Genomic DNA, 15767 nt, shown 5'->3' with positions numbered 1-15767 from the left:
CGCTGGGCGCGGAGGTGTTGCCGTCGCCCTCGCCCTGAGGAGAGGCGGCGGCGCCCGCGGCTCCGCTCTGGTCCGGTCCGGGCCCGGCCCGGCCCGGCCCGGCTCGGCCCGGCTCTGCGGGCGCCGCTGCCGCCATGTTGTGCCACGGGGAGGGCCTGCTGAGCTCCCTCACGGCGCTGCTGGGGGTGGTGCTGGCGCTGAGCCGCAGCCCGGCGCTGGCCTGCCTGCTGACGGCCGGCCTCTACCTGGTGCTGCACCTCTTCAGCCTGGAGCCCGCCGCGCCCCAGAGCGCTCAGCGCGTCCTGCGGCCCCGCGGCGCCGCCGCCCGCATCGCCCACCGCGGCGGCGCCCACGACGCGCCCGAGAACACGCTGGCGGCCATCCGACAGGTCAGCACGGCGGGGCCCCACGGTGGCCGTGCCCGCCGCCCCTCCCCGAGCCCCTCCTGCCCCGGCCCGGCGAGCCGACCGTGCCGCGGCGGGCGCTGGGAGCGCGTTTAGCGTGCCCGGCCGCCGAGCGACGTACGGGGCCTGGGAGAGGTTAGGAGTGCGAGGCAGAGCTGCCAAACGCTCTGCAGAGACAGAGGGCGCCTCGGGGAGCCTGCCTCCCCGTAGGTCTGGTGTCTGGGGGACTGATATCGGTGGGCGGTGATACGAGCCTGCGGGTTACGTGTGATAATCTGCCTTTTCGGCAGGCACCGAGCCCTCGTCACCCTGAATAGCTCCAGCTTCTTACGACTTGCTGCACGAAGCTGTGTGGCTTGTCAGTCCTTCACCCACAAGCGGATTCAGAACAGTTTGATCAGATCTGAGTCTTGTGGGTGCTGTGTTATATCCTTGGTGCTGCTGTATATTTTAGCAGTGCAGCAATAATGAAAGACTGTATTTTGCTGATGTTGTAATGGAATATTATAGAGAGTGGACAGCAACCTAGTAACAGGTTGTTTGCTTTTTAAGCCTTGAAGATCTGTAATGAGAATCCACAGTTATGGGAAAATCTGGTATTGTGAGAGCTTCACTGTGTACAGCCCTGCCATGAAACTTACTGCTGCCTCATCTGCGAGGCATCATGGTGCAGTCAGGGTTCAAAAGCTGAGAATCGTTTGAAATCGTGATTAGCAGTCTCTCAAATGTAGGGTATTTGTGATGATGAGATGTTGCTGTTCTGGTGGTTTCTTACCTTTAGGTGAGGCAGGGCTCTTTGTTCTGATAAATTCTGAAGCTGCACAATAGAGTTCGTTACTTGGCAGATACCCCTAGAGTAACCTCTAGTGCATACCTGACATTTGTCTTTCTGGTGCATTGGCCCTTTTCCCAGAAGGGCGTTTGGCCTTCAGAACAATTCATCTTGCTTGCAGTTCACTCAGGTGCTTTTCTGAGGAGTTCCTGGGAAAGAGCCAGGGCAGGAGCAGGATGTATGAAATGTTCTGAGGCAGCCCAGCTGCTTATTGCTCTCTGATACAGGGATTCCTTAGATAGGAGCAGGGATTTGCCTACATACATCTACTATGTAGTACAAGCGTGGTAAGTGGTGCTTCTGGGAAGTTTGGTATCTACTGCATATAGTGGATCAACCGTACTGCACGTGAATGGCAAATCTGACTCTTAAAGGAAATACTGCACCTGTGTGCCATAAAAAAAAGGGATGATAGCTTTTCCATGTGCAAGCAAAGACTTTATGCTCTGATGGCCTGCTCTGATTCTGGCTTGTAAGTGTTAATCTATAAATTATCTAAACTGTAGGCATTTGCTTCCCTTCTCTTTTAGAAAGTAACATAACTCAAGGTCTCGGGAGTTATTAGGACAGGAGGATATAGCAAGATTCTTTTCTGCATTTTTATCCTGAAACAGCCCCAATCCCAAGACTGAGACATTATCACTATGTTTTTTTCTGTAAAATAGATTATATGCTTTCAGTTGACTATGAATGCTTCTCACAATAACTTGGATAAAACCTACTTTGTTCTGCAGATCAAGCTTACTGAAAGGAACATTAATAGTTTATGATTTTTTTACCAGAATACAAACTAATTATAGCTGTGCCTATATTAAATATATAAAGCTCTCTCTTCTGTTGTGTATGTGATTTTTTTTTTTTTTTTTTTTTTTTTTTTTTTAAGGCAGCTGAGAATGGAGCAACGGGTGTTGAGCTGGATCTTGAATTTACTGCAGATGGTGTTCCCATTCTAATGCATGATGAAACAGTAGAAAGAACAACTGATGGGTCTGGAAGATTGTGTGACTTGACTTTTGATGAAATTAGGAGGCTTAATCCATCTGCAAAACATAGGCTATGGTAAATGAACTATTGCTATTCTGAAACTACTGTTTCAACAGTGAAAAAAACATTCTTGATAAACAGAATTATTTATTTGATCTATTACTGATGAAGACTTTTGTAAATTTAAAACTTAGTCCCAGATGTTAATCCTCATTTGATTTTAGAAGTGTATGAGATTATATCTCCTTACCCATCTTTGCAATAGGAACAGTGAAGCACAGTCAAGATAATTGGCTTTCAAGGACAAAATCCACAGGCACCTAATGTGAAACAGGTTAATCTCTACATAAGCCTCCCCTATATTGACTGCAGGACCCTAAAGATACTGGGCGTTTCGCTATATGTCAAAATTGGCTTGAGTAATTACTTCTAAAACTAATTTTATTCACATACAATTCTTGACTGATTGTGTCTTGCGGATTCTAAACATCAGGATTATACTGTTGAAAAGGAGCTAGACAGATTTCCTGGGTAGTCTGAGGTAGGAGCTGTGACCCCAGTGGCTGATTAGGTCCTTTCCAGTGGTATGCAGGGGAAGATATTTTTATACATTACTAAAATTTTGATGACAGTGCAACTTTTAGAGTATCGTAAGTGAATCCATTTTAGAGGAAGAACTTCTTGTGTGTGCTCCTGAGACACTGCATTAGGGATTTCGAGACTCTTGTAAATGTACCACCTGTGAGTCTGTGGTACAAGTAGCACCTTCCCCATCTATTACTGGAAAGGTGATCACCTGAACCACACAGTGAGAACTTCCACATAGGCAGTTACCACTGATGAGCTGTTGTTCACTCTCACCTCATCAGCAATAATTTACTGGTGTGTGAAGCTGCTTCTCCTACATCCTCAGCTTGTCTTGCTTATTCTGCCAGGATCTGCATTTCTGGCTCAGGGCTAGGGAGCGCAGTCAAAGCAGGGTGAAGTGGGTGGATTGCTGGTCAGCAGTTGGGACTGAAGGCTTATTTGTGGTAGTTGAGGAAGGAGGTGAAGAACTGAGGTTAGTGTTTCAGTGTGGGACACGGGGTCAGTGAGCATCGGATTAGACCTTGAATTTGGAAGGATATAATTGTCTAGTGGGATTCTGAAGGAAGAGGAGATGTGCACCTATCCGTCTACATGTGCAGCCTTTTACTGGGTGAGAGAGCTACTGCTGCCATTGCTAGTGGTGCCTGATCCCACCCCTAATACTAGTGTATCAGCAAACTATGTTCAGGAATCCCTAGGAAACAGCTCTTTGTAGTTGGGGATGTGTGTGCCCATGTGTGCACGTGTGTATCTTGACTGCATTCCAGTAAGGAGTTCTCCATTTCTACAGGAACAAATTCCAAGGTGAAAAGGTACCAACACTGAGAGAAGCTGTTGTGGAGTCTATGCATCGCAATCTTATAATCTACTTCGATGTCAAAGGCCATGCAAATCAGGTACTGCTTACTGTATTAAGACATCTTCCTTCACCCTTTCTTTGGGTTTCTAACCTTTTTTTTTGTTGATCTCAAACTGACACATGTGGTACAGTTCCTTCTCTAACATGAGTGAGACTGGGTCTGCTATTTGTGTCATCCAAAGCTGGGCTGTCAAAGCAAAGACAACATTTTCCCTCGTCCCATTCTGTTGTCCTGGGAAGCTGCAGCTTAAAATTAGCATGAGCCTTGTGTGTGTGTTGAGTTCAGCTCACAGCACCATCATGAAACAAAGCAAAGTGAATTCCCTGCCTGTGCTGAGGGGAGCTAGTATCTCATCTTCAGCCTCCAACTAAGGATCCTGCTTGTCTATAATTTGCATTATGAAGGGAGAGACAGGTGATCAATCATTAACATTTTATGCAAATTAGAATGTTTTTTTTCTTTAGCATAGCAAAATATGGAAATAAATTCATTTTTCCCCTTGAACTAAATCCTAGGTAGCACTTCAGAATTTTATCCACAATATGTTTAAGGGTATTTCAAATACTGAGAATGCTACTCATTGCTGTAAACAGAATCATGAAAAGGACTTTTGTGGCAAAACCCAAAATGTCATTTCTGTGTTAATGGTATAAACTGTTTTTCTTTTCCCTCCTTTCCATTTCAATCTTGTTACGCAAAACAGGAAAGTATTTTAAAAGGGGATTATTCTAAAATGACTTTGCAGTGTAAAGTAAATATAAGTGTATATATTTATATAACATCTGTGTGTATCTCTAATTGGCAGGCAGTTGACGCCCTAAAACAACTCTACCTGGAATTTCCGCATTTGTATAACAACAGCGTAGTCTGTTCTTTCATGCCAGATGTTGTTTATAAGGTGATGTTTCCTAAAAGTTTATTTTGGATTTTTTTACTTCTGTCTGGGAATTTCAGTAAGATATACAAGTCCCAGTTCCAGATGACTTTGGGTTGTTAAAATTGCCAAGACTTTTAAACAAATGAAGCATAAATTGTAAGTCTCCTGCATAATCTCATCAGATCACTCTGTGCTTATTAGATGCAATATGAATCTACAGCAATTCCCTCCATTCTGAAAGCTATGTAGAAAAAAGTACATCACTCTTACAGTTGACATATGGTCAGGTATCTGTGCGCAAGGTGCCTGTTAAATAAAACTCATATTTTGATGTAAATGTAGACTATTCTTAAAACTGTTTCCTAATTCTCATTGCCAAATCCATTTACTATGTATTTTATTCTGTTGCCTGTTACGTAATTTTTTTAACATAAGAGCAGTTGTTTATTCAGTATGTTTGAAAGAAGAATCAGTAAAATTTCATGAACAGCTTTCTAGAAGAGTTACAAAAGAATCTGGAGGGAAAGGGGAGAAGGCTTCTGGTAGAGCTGCAAATGCAAGCTAGCACTTTGTATCTAACCTCTCCCAATTTATATTTAACGCAGCTTGGCTTTTGTATGAATTACAGTCTTTCCTCCTTGATCTTCCAGATGAGACAAGCTGACAGAAATGTTGTAACAGCACTAACACACAGGCCTTGGCATCTGAGTCATTTTGGAGATGGGACACCCCGTTTCAGTTCCTCCTGGAAACATTATTTGTATATGATGATGGATGTCATTCTAGATTGGAGCCTACACAGTTTCTTGTGGCGATTATGTGGGGTTTCAGCTTTCCTCATACAGAAAAATTTTGTTTCTCAGTAAGTGTTAAAGCTAGCTGATACACCAGGAGGCAGTAGCATTCTATTAGTATATAAGGGTGGAGTTAACATAGCAGATGTTAATCAATATGTTCCATTTAGTGTTGTTTAAGGTTGTTTAGTTTCTTTACTGCATGCTGTTTTATTATTTCAAGACTCTATCTTCTCAATCTGTGTTTTTATCTTATGTTAGATCCTAACTTTAATCTCAAAGGGGAAGAAAACTGTTGCTTTTGCCTGTTTACAATAATAAAACGCAAAAAGATGATGTTGGAAAAGATGACACACTATTGTTCTTGTTGTGAAACTGATGTAAGACTAAAACTCAGTTGTAGCCTCAGCACTGTCTGCCTTAAATATGGTAGCATCAGCCTTCCTCTTATAGTGTCTTTGTTCATTGCAGAGAGTATGTGAGGCAGTGGTCTTCAAAAGGAATTCAAGTGGTTGCCTGGACAGTGAACACATTTGCAGAAAAAAGCTACTACGAAAGCGTCCTTGAATCCAGCTACATCACCGACAGCTTGGTGGAAGACTGTGATCCTCATTACTAGACCTGTGCTTTGTAGACACTCACCATCCTGAATAAGCTATCTTACTCGGACAGGTCTGAATTCACCATCGAGGGGGTATCCACTAGTGCAGACGGGACCACTGACGATAGTTTGGGAAAAGAAGGAGCAGTAGTTTATTTCTGCTGTATGGTCAGATTTGGAATGCAGAAAACCCTTCTGTTGCAACACCAGACAAAGCTGAGGTGCAGCCATTTGCAGTCTGAGGACACGGCACTGTAACGTAGAAAGATCAGATTTGACAAGCTAACTGGGCAGTACACTGTGTGTGCAGGTTGCTTTATAATTCTCAGACTATTGCTTTGTTTTGTTTAAATCTTGGTTATAAAGTCATATCAGCAATTTTTGGTGGCAAAATTTAAATTCATACCTTGATTTTAGTAACGTAAAGAGTCTGCTCCACAACTGTATAATAATTTGAGGTTGATTTATGGCATCTTAAAAATGTCTACGTTGCTGTTCTCAAAAAAGAACCTGAAAATAATGGTGCCAAAATAGAGGGTGAGTATATTTCCCTCCTACTGCATGGAAAGATGGCTGTGCTGCATCTTGACAAGGAAAAGAAAGCCAACTTTCCATGTTCAATGTGAAGACTATGAGAATTAACGAATAAAACTTGAGCATCTTCCTATCTTCCAGACTTTTTAAAAGAACAAAGGGAAGATAGAAGATTACATCTTCTAATGATACAGCACATGAATGTATTTTTAAAAGAAAGCTATATATTAAGTGCTGGTAGTAGTAGAACAAGTAGAGCTGGAATGTCTTTTTATTTTGCTTATTGTTTGCGTGATTGAAGGGCACTTACAAGGATATGTGGGAAACTGTAATCCAGATTTAACTTGAAATCAAAAGTGTCTGTGGTTACAATAAACAAGTATCTGATAGCTGACAGGTATGGTATTCTTTATCAGCTGTGTACCAGTAGACTGATGTAAAATGCCAAAATTAGTGCAGGTTCCTCACTGTTTTTTCTAACAAGTAAGACCCCCAGCTGTTCTCATCACAGCTACCATCAACGATCCGTGAACAATTTTGGCTCTGCTTTGGAAGAAGGTGGTAGTTAGAGATGATGGTCAATGATTAGCAAGAGCAGAAAACTCCTGTGGAGTCCGCCCGAACATAAATTAGACCACCTTTTCTTAATGGCCAATACATGGAATTACTAAGTTTAATAATTTAATTTCAGAAGAATGTGATACTACTTTCAACAGAAATGAGGAATTTGAACATTTAACTGACTGGTTACCTGCTGCAGGTCATTCAGACCTAATCTCACAAGATACCTTGGACTGCATGTGTAGCAATTTGTATGTTTGACTAGAAAGCGTAACCGTGTTTTAGTAAGGTAGTTCCTTGTGCTACTTCAGTGCTGTTGAACTCCTTGTTTCCAGGTTGCTGTGTTTTGGCTGACTGTGTTTTGTGCAGCACTGTACCCTGGGTGATCGCTTTAGGATGTGCTAGGGGAAAGCTGCGCTCACCAGAAACGGAAGAGCACATTGCATGGATTGGTGGTGCAGTGTGGTGCATTGCTTTGGATATAAATGTTCTTGATAGTGTGCCTGACAGCCAGTTAGTGCTCATGCACAGAGCCAACTGAGATTTTTAAAAAAACCTTCCATAAAAGAGGCAAAAGGTAATAACAAAAATTAAAATTAGTCATTGGTGGAAAGAACTACACAATTGTCCCAATTAAGGTAAGTCCAAACTTCTGAATTAGCAGCAGATTAACACTACCTTCTGCACAGGGTGATGTATCTTTTTTTTTTTTTTTTTTTTGCTTGTGTCTTGCGCTATATGTAAGCACAAAGAAACACAGGAGTAAAGAGGTGGTTTTTCCTGTCAGGATGACGAGAGCCCCTTCAGTTCATGTCACTCATCCACCTGGCACTGCAGAACCAACAATCTCAGTCTTGTGCACATCCTATAGCATGTGTACGTTACGCCCTCAACCAGTTTCTGTCCAGCCATTTCATGAGTGCCGTAGCCTCTACCTTTCCTGCTGTGCTCTACAGGTGCTCCCGAGTGGCCATCAGACCATCGGAAGAGCAAGTGACCCTTCACGGCAAGTGGCCCTTGCTCCAACGGTCCATTTTTTGTTGCTGCTTGAGTTGCTGGCACTGTGGAGTCACTGCCCCCAGTGCAAACGCTAGGCCCATTTTCACTGTTCACAGCCAGACTCCACAGCTATATGTGCAGAAAAACATAGTAAAACTGAATCTCTGGTCTTGCACTGTGTGTAAAGTTTGTCCTTTTTTCTGTACCTTTGGTGGCTGTTTTGGGGTTGTCCTTTTAACCTAAATTATGAGCATGAGGAAAAGATGTGCCTCCTTCCTAAGGGATTTTTATGGCCAAAGGAATGAGGGAGGGATAAACCAGGCAGTAGTGGAAAATGGGCTAAAAAAAAAAATTATCATTGTGGCAAAGTTGTGGCTCTGGACAAAAAGAAGCTGCATGAAGTGTCTCAAAGGCATATACAATAAATAAATAAAAAAACTCAATTGTGTTACTTCCAATCTATCCTTTACTGGAAGTGAGATGTGTAAACTTCTTGGTTACAAGTAGTGATTTTATACAGATGAGAATTTTGGTAAGTAGTTACTCTTAAAAAGAGTTCTGATAACTTTTAATACCAAAGCTGCTTTTGAGTGACTAATAAACTGTAAAAATGGCTCAGAAAAGTGAAAATGGAATAGAAGCTTAACCTGGTTCACACAAGTTATTTTGCAGCCATTACAATGTCTCAGTCATTAAAAACAACTGCACTTTAATTTCCATCTATTTTTATTTAACTAATACTTCACTTTTGGTTTAGATCAGAGGAAAGCAGTTTGTACAATATAACTGATATAAAAATATTTTAGGCCGAAGCTTTTATTTACAATTAGGCACAACTTTCCTTCTATTTAGTCACCAAGTGACCAGCTGTGGAGGGACCCTTACTGTACTGAGGTAAGGGCCAGTCCTGGGGGAAGGCTGGCTGTCCCCAGAGTGTTACTGCTTCAAAACCAAACCAAACACACAGGATATTCCTTACCATTACAAACTGCAGTCAGGGTGCATTTTGCAATCTGTGCTTCTATTTTTTCTTCCATTTAAGGGTTAAAAAATGTTTGAATGGTTCTTTCAGTCCTTAGTGCAAAGGAGTATTGCTTTCTGTGGAACCTCAGTCAATGACTTAGCATTTATTATTGATTGTGCCTGCTCACGGTTGAAAATCTTCATCATCACCTTCATCTTCCCACTGAGCTGCTTCTCTAGCACGCAGAGCGAGTGCCATGGCCTCAGACATGCCGGGCCTGCTGCTGGGCTCGGCTTTCTCTGAATCTGTTTTTCACAAAGGAAGTAACGTTAACTGGGCTGGTGTCAGTATAACCACCACCACCCACCCCACCCCCATTAAAAAGCCCCATGCTATTTAAGTCTCATCTGTCAAGTGTTTGGAATGAAGTTACTTGTTTGTGTAAACCAGGAATAGTTTGGGCTACCACGCAAGTTTCCATAGCTTTTTTTATTCCAGACATATGATGTCCTAGGGACTCTACATCATTAATAACCTCTTCTGAGCTTCACACCAAGATGTCTAATGTGATGTAACACTTGCTTGTGGCTGCTCGCATAAGACAAAATGGCTCATTTATTTACCCACAGAAATTCAACTCTGGTATACAGAAGCTTGTCTTCTTGATCAGTCTTCAGCAGTCACCACCAACACTGCAACAAGCTACCAATAAGCACATCCTACAGAAAACGTTTACCCCAGAAAGCCAGTCTTTTTGTTTTCTCTTTACACAAGATGCTAAAATTCTGTGTCTCTTGCATCAAGCTGTTCTATGCTGTGTCTATACTGTATCAAACGTTTTTACTGAGCTGAGCTTCTAAGAGCTGCTTTCTGTGTTTAGCATTTGTTGCTCACCTGGTGGGAAGCCAGTCCCCCTCAAGATCCCAGCAGAAAAGGGATACTGAAAAAAAACATTCGCAAGTAGATTTAGGTCAGTGTTTCCCTCATGTGCCTGTTACCTTGTATTTTAAAAGATACCAGTTACCTGTAACAAAACCATACTCTCCAGATCTTAAGCAGGTCTGTGAGTATGAGTATTCCAACAGCTATTCTGATTACATTTTTGAACCTGTTCAGATCAATCTTTAAAATTATTTCTATACATACACCTTGTCCTCTTTGTTCAACATACACCCGTTGTCGATAGCATGCCCCCAGGTTCTATATAGGGAAATCTAGTGGAGACTTCGACCATCTCACCTCATTGTAGGATGCATTTTGATTTCTATCAAACGCCCTTCCTGGGTAGCCTGACGCTTGCTCGGCAGGTTGCCTGGACAGGTAGTATGAAGAGGAGCTTCTCTGAAAGACAGCATACTTGGCGTTAGCCGTACTATATTCTGGCCTCCAACCATGACTTTATGGTCAGCACTACTCACACCCAAGGTTATTACCCTTGTTTTAAGGAGGTGGCTCTTCTGCTAGACCCACAATGAGATTATTCTGGCATCTTCTTTTGAAATCTCACTTTAACAACTACAAGAATATCCACATTTTGTAGGCTATCCAACCCTCCCCTCAGGAGTCCCACTCATGACCCTGGACATAGCCACAGGGTTGTCTAGTGTTTGAAAATGCCCAGCACACAGAAAATGCCCATTGACTTTAAGCTCCCCTCTCTGAAGTCAATATTTATTTGTATTTATTTATATTATCACATTAATGATGGCCAGTCATACAGGGGGATTTGGGGGGGGGGGGCTAACAAACCCTTTTTCTTCACCAGCATGTAGGTCAAAGAGTTTTCACTCAACCCAAATAAAGACTGCACAGCAAAATACGTGCACATTTTAACACTAATTTGATGGCTCAGCAGGCAGGATTGACTTGAAAAATAAATTCAAGTTTAAGACGTTAGATGTCTACCTTGATGTTGTATGGGATTTAAAATGGGGTGAGGTCAAAGCACTTGGTTTTATCTCAGCTGAAAAGACTGGGGGGGTGCACAGATTATAAACCCCTGAGGAAATCCAGGGTCAGGGGAAGAAGGCAGCCTCCTCCTTAGTCTAGGCAAGGTTCAAGTGTAGCCGAACCCTTTACTGACCATCACTGCACTCCTAGATTAGGAATGTTTTCTTGTAGTTTCATAATCATAAATAATGCCTAGTGAGGGCAATGACTTTTCTATATCCTTCCTAGGCTAAATTCCAGTCTGGAACAAATAGTTAGGGAATTACCATGGTATCCTTTTGCTGTCTGGAGTTAACTAGTAATCAATCAACTTAGGTGAAGTTTTAAATACAGACATATCCCAAAACGGCAGCCTATTTGCAAGGCTAGAGGAACCCCATGAAATCGTACCAAGCATGTAACTGAAAGAGCAGTATCTGAACTATCAAACTGACCTGCTGGTCTTGTCCTCTTGGTGCAGATGGGTTTTGGTCTACTCTTTGCAGTCCCCGTAGTTTTTCAAGTAAAAATTTTTTATCTTTTCCTTCCTATAGTCGAGACACATTTGATCATTAGCTGGAATGGACTAATCATCCTTGAGAGGCTCAAGGCCTATGAGTAACCATTGACCAGAATAGTCATTAAAATTCCTTTTATTCTGTCTACAGAGGGAGCTGCAGCAGCACAGCTTGAAGGTGAAATTATTTTGCGACAACTCTATTTGTGAGTTAAGTTTCCCTGCAATTCACATGGGGGAGGGCTCCCACCCTCCCTTGAACCATCATAGGAAAAGCAGATTACAGCTCCACGATAGCAGGATGAGACAATCAACAAGAAAGCCAAATTAAAAAAAAAAAAAAGCTGAAAGTCAAACTTACATTAGCAATTTGCTTTTTAAAGTGTTTGGTCGTGGTCTTTCTTCCTTCTATTATTTGCCAGTGAAGATAAGTAATAATTCTAAACAAAACCAAAACAAAACAAAAGTCCAACATATGAGCACTCATACCCATGAGAATTTCCTCCTAGTCATTGCCTAAAAAATGTTATCTTGTTTATTTTATCCATTAAAAGATATATATACATATATCTATACATGCATATATATGCATATACATATATATACACACAGAGATATATTTAAAAAAGTATGTATACAATTTAACAAGGAATGGCAAACACATGAAACAGCTTAAGACATTCTCTTGGAAAAGACCCAAAGATTTACAGACTTGTATTCAAGATGAGAGGTACAATTAAAGTAAGTCAGCAATACAAGGTGCATTTCAGATAACAAATACGAACCTAATGCTCTTACCCAACTTTGTGTCATTTGCTTAGACACATGCCTGGACCTTAAATCACAATACTGAATACTTATTGCTTCCAGGCCATTCCTGGTCCCACTATAATGAGTGGGAACTTGTTTTATGAAAACAGGTTTGGACTCTTAAGTGAGTGCATAGCCCATGCTAGGAATATCAAGCAGTACAGCTAAAACATCAAACCCTACCAGTGGGCACATAGCTTAATATGCATAGTTTTGCCAAAATAATTTATTTCAGCCAAGAGGACAGTATGTGAATTTACCTGAGATTAGCTGGAAGCAGACTGCAACCTACTTATTAGCATTGCCCCATACGGTGTGCTCACTTTGACATGCCGCCTGTGCACCACCTTGCCCTTCCACCGCAGCGTCCCTAGGGTAGTTCAGTTATTCTTTACATGGTATCATCTCCTCTAATGACTCCACTGATGAGAAATGGTCAGAAAAGACAAAGCAACCATCTCCCAAACTTTTGGTTTTTATGTCACTCAAGGTCCTAGTATAGATCTGGCCTGTATTGCCTGTGCTTGTGAAAGCTTGCTCTTTCCCTACTGCTTTATTCACCTCGGGGGGGGGGGGGGGGGGGGGGGGGGGGGGGGGGCAATTTATCCTGCCAACTGTATGCAGCATGTTCCCTTTTGCTGATGTTCCTAAAGCTAAGTGTGCCAGTGGTAATAAGATCTGCAGCCTAGGCAGTACTAGACTAGAAATATCAAATCAAAAACTGTATCCTAGGGTTAGCATGAAGCTGGTTTGGAAAGAGCTTTGGCATCCTAACATAAAAGGATACTTCAAATACACACATTTCTAATATATTAGGCATTTCTGATGCTTTAAAATGCACTTTGTAAATTTTTTTTTAATTAAGAATGGCTATGGCATAGCCAGTTTTTTCCACTTCAGGTCCTTTTCCAGTGCTTTTCATTAGCAGGTACTTACAGGACAACAACAGAGAGGACGAAGAAGAAAAGTTCACTGCTAATTAAGTTATGGTAGATCCACACTACCCATTTTGAGGCAGTGTAATTTTCCAGTATTTCTATCCACTCAGAGACTGCAGCGTACATAGAAGACAAACCTCTGAAAGGACCACATTCTTCTGAAGGTTTTAGCCTGAAAGTGTGAGAAAACAGCTACTTCAAGCTTCATATATTAACCGGTGATTTAGCTAATATTGTGATTTTGTACAGCAAGATGCTCGTTAGTTTGCTATAGCCCTCTGCTCTCTTTGGACCCTCAGGGAACTTCCATGATCTATGTTTGATTTTTAACTTGGGTCACTCTCCAGTCATTAAAATGCCCACCCCAGACTACGCAGTGAGAGAGAAAAGACCTCGCTGCAATGGATTGGGACCAAGCCCTGTAAACACAATCTTGACCCAAACATAACAAGTCAATCACTGTAACGCAAACTACAGCAAATTGAAAACCTGGGTTTTCAAAGTTTCACCACAGGTGCTTAAGGGAACCATCATTTCACCTTGCCTTCGAGGACATGAGTCACTACAGATTTCAGTAACAGGATGTGGTGAACTAAGGCAGCCCATAGCAAGAATTAACATTTTCAGGTAGGCTGAAATAGGAAAACGTTGTTTGCTTTGAAATTGAACCACTCCAGACAGTCTGAAATTCCCACTTGCCATCTGGAAGTGTTTGCTCTGAAATACTTCATCCCACCCAGTTTCATGTGTAGCCACCTGTCTTTCTAAATCTTGAAATCACATGGCTGAGAATTGCCAAGAAAAAGAAAAGGGGTATCCATGCTGCCCTCATTACTGTGGCTGGAGTAACATGTACATATACGAAGCAGCTTTAAAATACTGGTAACAACCAAGATGCATTATTGCAGAGGTCAGTACTGCCTGAAAAAAGAGCCTCTGAAGTTTGTAAATAATCCAGAAATTGACCTGAATCGAGTTTTTCCAGGTGTTTCTCCACTGCAGAGCCAATATGGCCTATAACATAAATAAGTCCAGGAAACAGGACTAGGTCGCAGATGCTTTTAAGGAGAAGGAAAAGACAAATTTGCCATGATATTTAAATAGGAACCCAAAACTTCAAGGTAACTTTGTGTCTCCTCCCACTTTCTTAGGGGACAAGTTACTGCATTAAACACATCCTTGCAAACTCACTGAGCATGTCTTGTTTTCAGAATACAGAACATCTCATGAACATCTGAAACCTTCCATTAGTAATTAATATAGCTTTCTCTATAGAAAAATGCAGATTGCTCTGGCTGGTATCAGGTCACACAGCGTAACATAGTAGGCTTGAATGCCAGTGACCTTCCATACCTCCAGACAGTGACTCCAATGACAGACAGGACTCCAAGAAAGGAAGGGAAAAACAGCAGGAACATGAAGGATGTTGTCATTTGAGCAGTTCTCCAGACTTTGCGAGGGGGTTGGCAATTCATCAACAGACTGACCTTTAAAGAGATTAAGGTACACTGACTCTTAGAATGGTGTTACTTGCCACTTCAACTTCAAGATGATGTTTAAGTCAATGCCACTGAAATCGCTGGTCACAATTGCTAGAATAGCATCTATCAAAAGTTTCCAAGAACTATTTTTATATGAATTTGATAGATATACTGTAGTTTGAGAAAACTTCAAGAATATAGTCTTGAAATAGTAAGAGGCAAAACAAGGTTCTGATGGGTTTTTCAGGACTCTGTTGAGTAGAGTTTGCTCTTGTAGCATATGCAAGCCTACTGTTCAGGGAAGTTTGAATCAATCTTTCTAGCTATAGCTTTGTTGTTCTACATTCAACACTACAAACTGTTCAATGACCCAACAATCTAGTCATACTACTGAGACAAGGAATTCTGAAAAGAAGAAACTTCCACCATGATCTTTAGCTGAATCACCCTGCTTCCACTTAGATAACTTGGGGGGGGGGGGAGTGTGCTGAGGAGTAAGTGGGAAGCTAAAGTCACAGCCACAGGCTTAATGTCTATATTGACATTTGCACTTGTACACCGTTAATTGCCCAGCCTTTAATTTTACTACTTTATTCTCTCCCCTTTCTAACTGTGCTCTTAACCCCTCCTATAACCCTTCCACACTTTTCGCCCCTCTCAAATTTCACAGGTGTGTAATTCAAGGGCGTGCATCTAAATTGTGTTCCTTCAAAGCAACACACCCCCCGAACCCAATAAAAAAAAACCCTGCTCCCCTAATTGCAAACTCCCACAGCCTCCAGACAAAATCAGCACTTTAACACAATGAATTCTGCCCAAATTTCAAACAGTGTAAGTTTATGATGACTACATGTAATGCTTGTTACCTTTTTCACATAAAATACTATAGAAAATGATATCATCTGGATACCAGGCAGCAGAGGTGAGAAGAGGATACCAATCCTACAAGAAAGGATTTATAAGAGAAAAGTTAAATCTTCACTATTCACGACACAGCTCTCAGTGCACTGAAAGCAGAAAATATCATGCCAACTTCATACACAGTTAGTGTTTGGTTATTTGGAAATGTAATTATATTAACAATCATCCTGTAA

General features: G+C 41.6%; 2 protein-coding genes across 7 annotated transcripts in view; one reads left to right on the top strand and one right to left on the bottom strand.

The window, feature by feature from the left end:
* The first annotated feature begins 15 nt into the window (after positions 1-15).
* On the top strand, positions 16-6868 carry GDE1 (glycerophosphodiester phosphodiesterase 1). Of its 4 annotated transcripts, XR_011329317.1 has the most exons (7): positions 16-389; positions 2120-2295; positions 3599-3704; positions 4474-4566; positions 5196-5407; positions 5601-5719; positions 5811-5925. XR_011329317.1 is itself a non-coding variant. In XM_069810072.1 (6 exons), exons 1-6 carry the CDS (start codon positions 135-137, stop codon positions 5956-5958), a joined length of 990 nt encoding a protein of 329 aa, XP_069666173.1. In that variant the 5' UTR covers positions 20-134; the 3' UTR covers positions 5959-6868. The 4 variants fall into 4 exon arrangements, 3 of the variants coding, with proteins under 3 accessions (XP_069666175.1, XP_069666173.1, XP_069666176.1); XM_069810072.1 differs by lacking the exon at positions 5601-5719 and having other exon boundaries at positions 20-389; positions 5811-6868; XM_069810075.1 differs by lacking the exon at positions 5601-5719 and having other exon boundaries at positions 257-389; positions 2124-2295; positions 5811-6868.
* Positions 6869-8742: 1874 nt separating this feature from the next.
* TMC5 (transmembrane channel like 5) overlaps positions 8743-15767 on the bottom strand; it is a 31628-nt gene continuing 24603 nt past the window's right edge. For all 3 annotated transcript variants that reach the window (XM_069810067.1, XM_069810068.1, XM_069810069.1), the window contains 8 exons: positions 15540-15615; positions 14546-14679; positions 13191-13364; positions 11806-11884; positions 11383-11475; positions 10238-10339; positions 9893-9938; positions 8743-9303 (listed from right to left, as the gene is read on the bottom strand). In XM_069810067.1, coding sequence (XP_069666168.1) covers positions 9182-9303; positions 9893-9938; positions 10238-10339; positions 11383-11475; positions 11806-11884; positions 13191-13364; positions 14546-14679; positions 15540-15615 — 826 coding nt within the window. In that variant the 3' untranslated portion in view covers positions 8743-9181. The remainder of the gene's footprint in view (positions 9304-9892; positions 9939-10237; positions 10340-11382; positions 11476-11805; positions 11885-13190; positions 13365-14545; positions 14680-15539; positions 15616-15767) is intronic.

This window comes from Haliaeetus albicilla, chromosome 22 (assembly GCF_947461875.1).
Source record: "Haliaeetus albicilla chromosome 22, bHalAlb1.1, whole genome shotgun sequence".
In the NCBI taxonomy this organism is placed as follows: Eukaryota; Metazoa; Chordata; class Aves; order Accipitriformes; family Accipitridae; genus Haliaeetus; species Haliaeetus albicilla.
The sequence above is the reverse complement of the archived record's forward strand: the minus strand, read 5'-3'. Positions and strand labels throughout refer to the sequence as shown.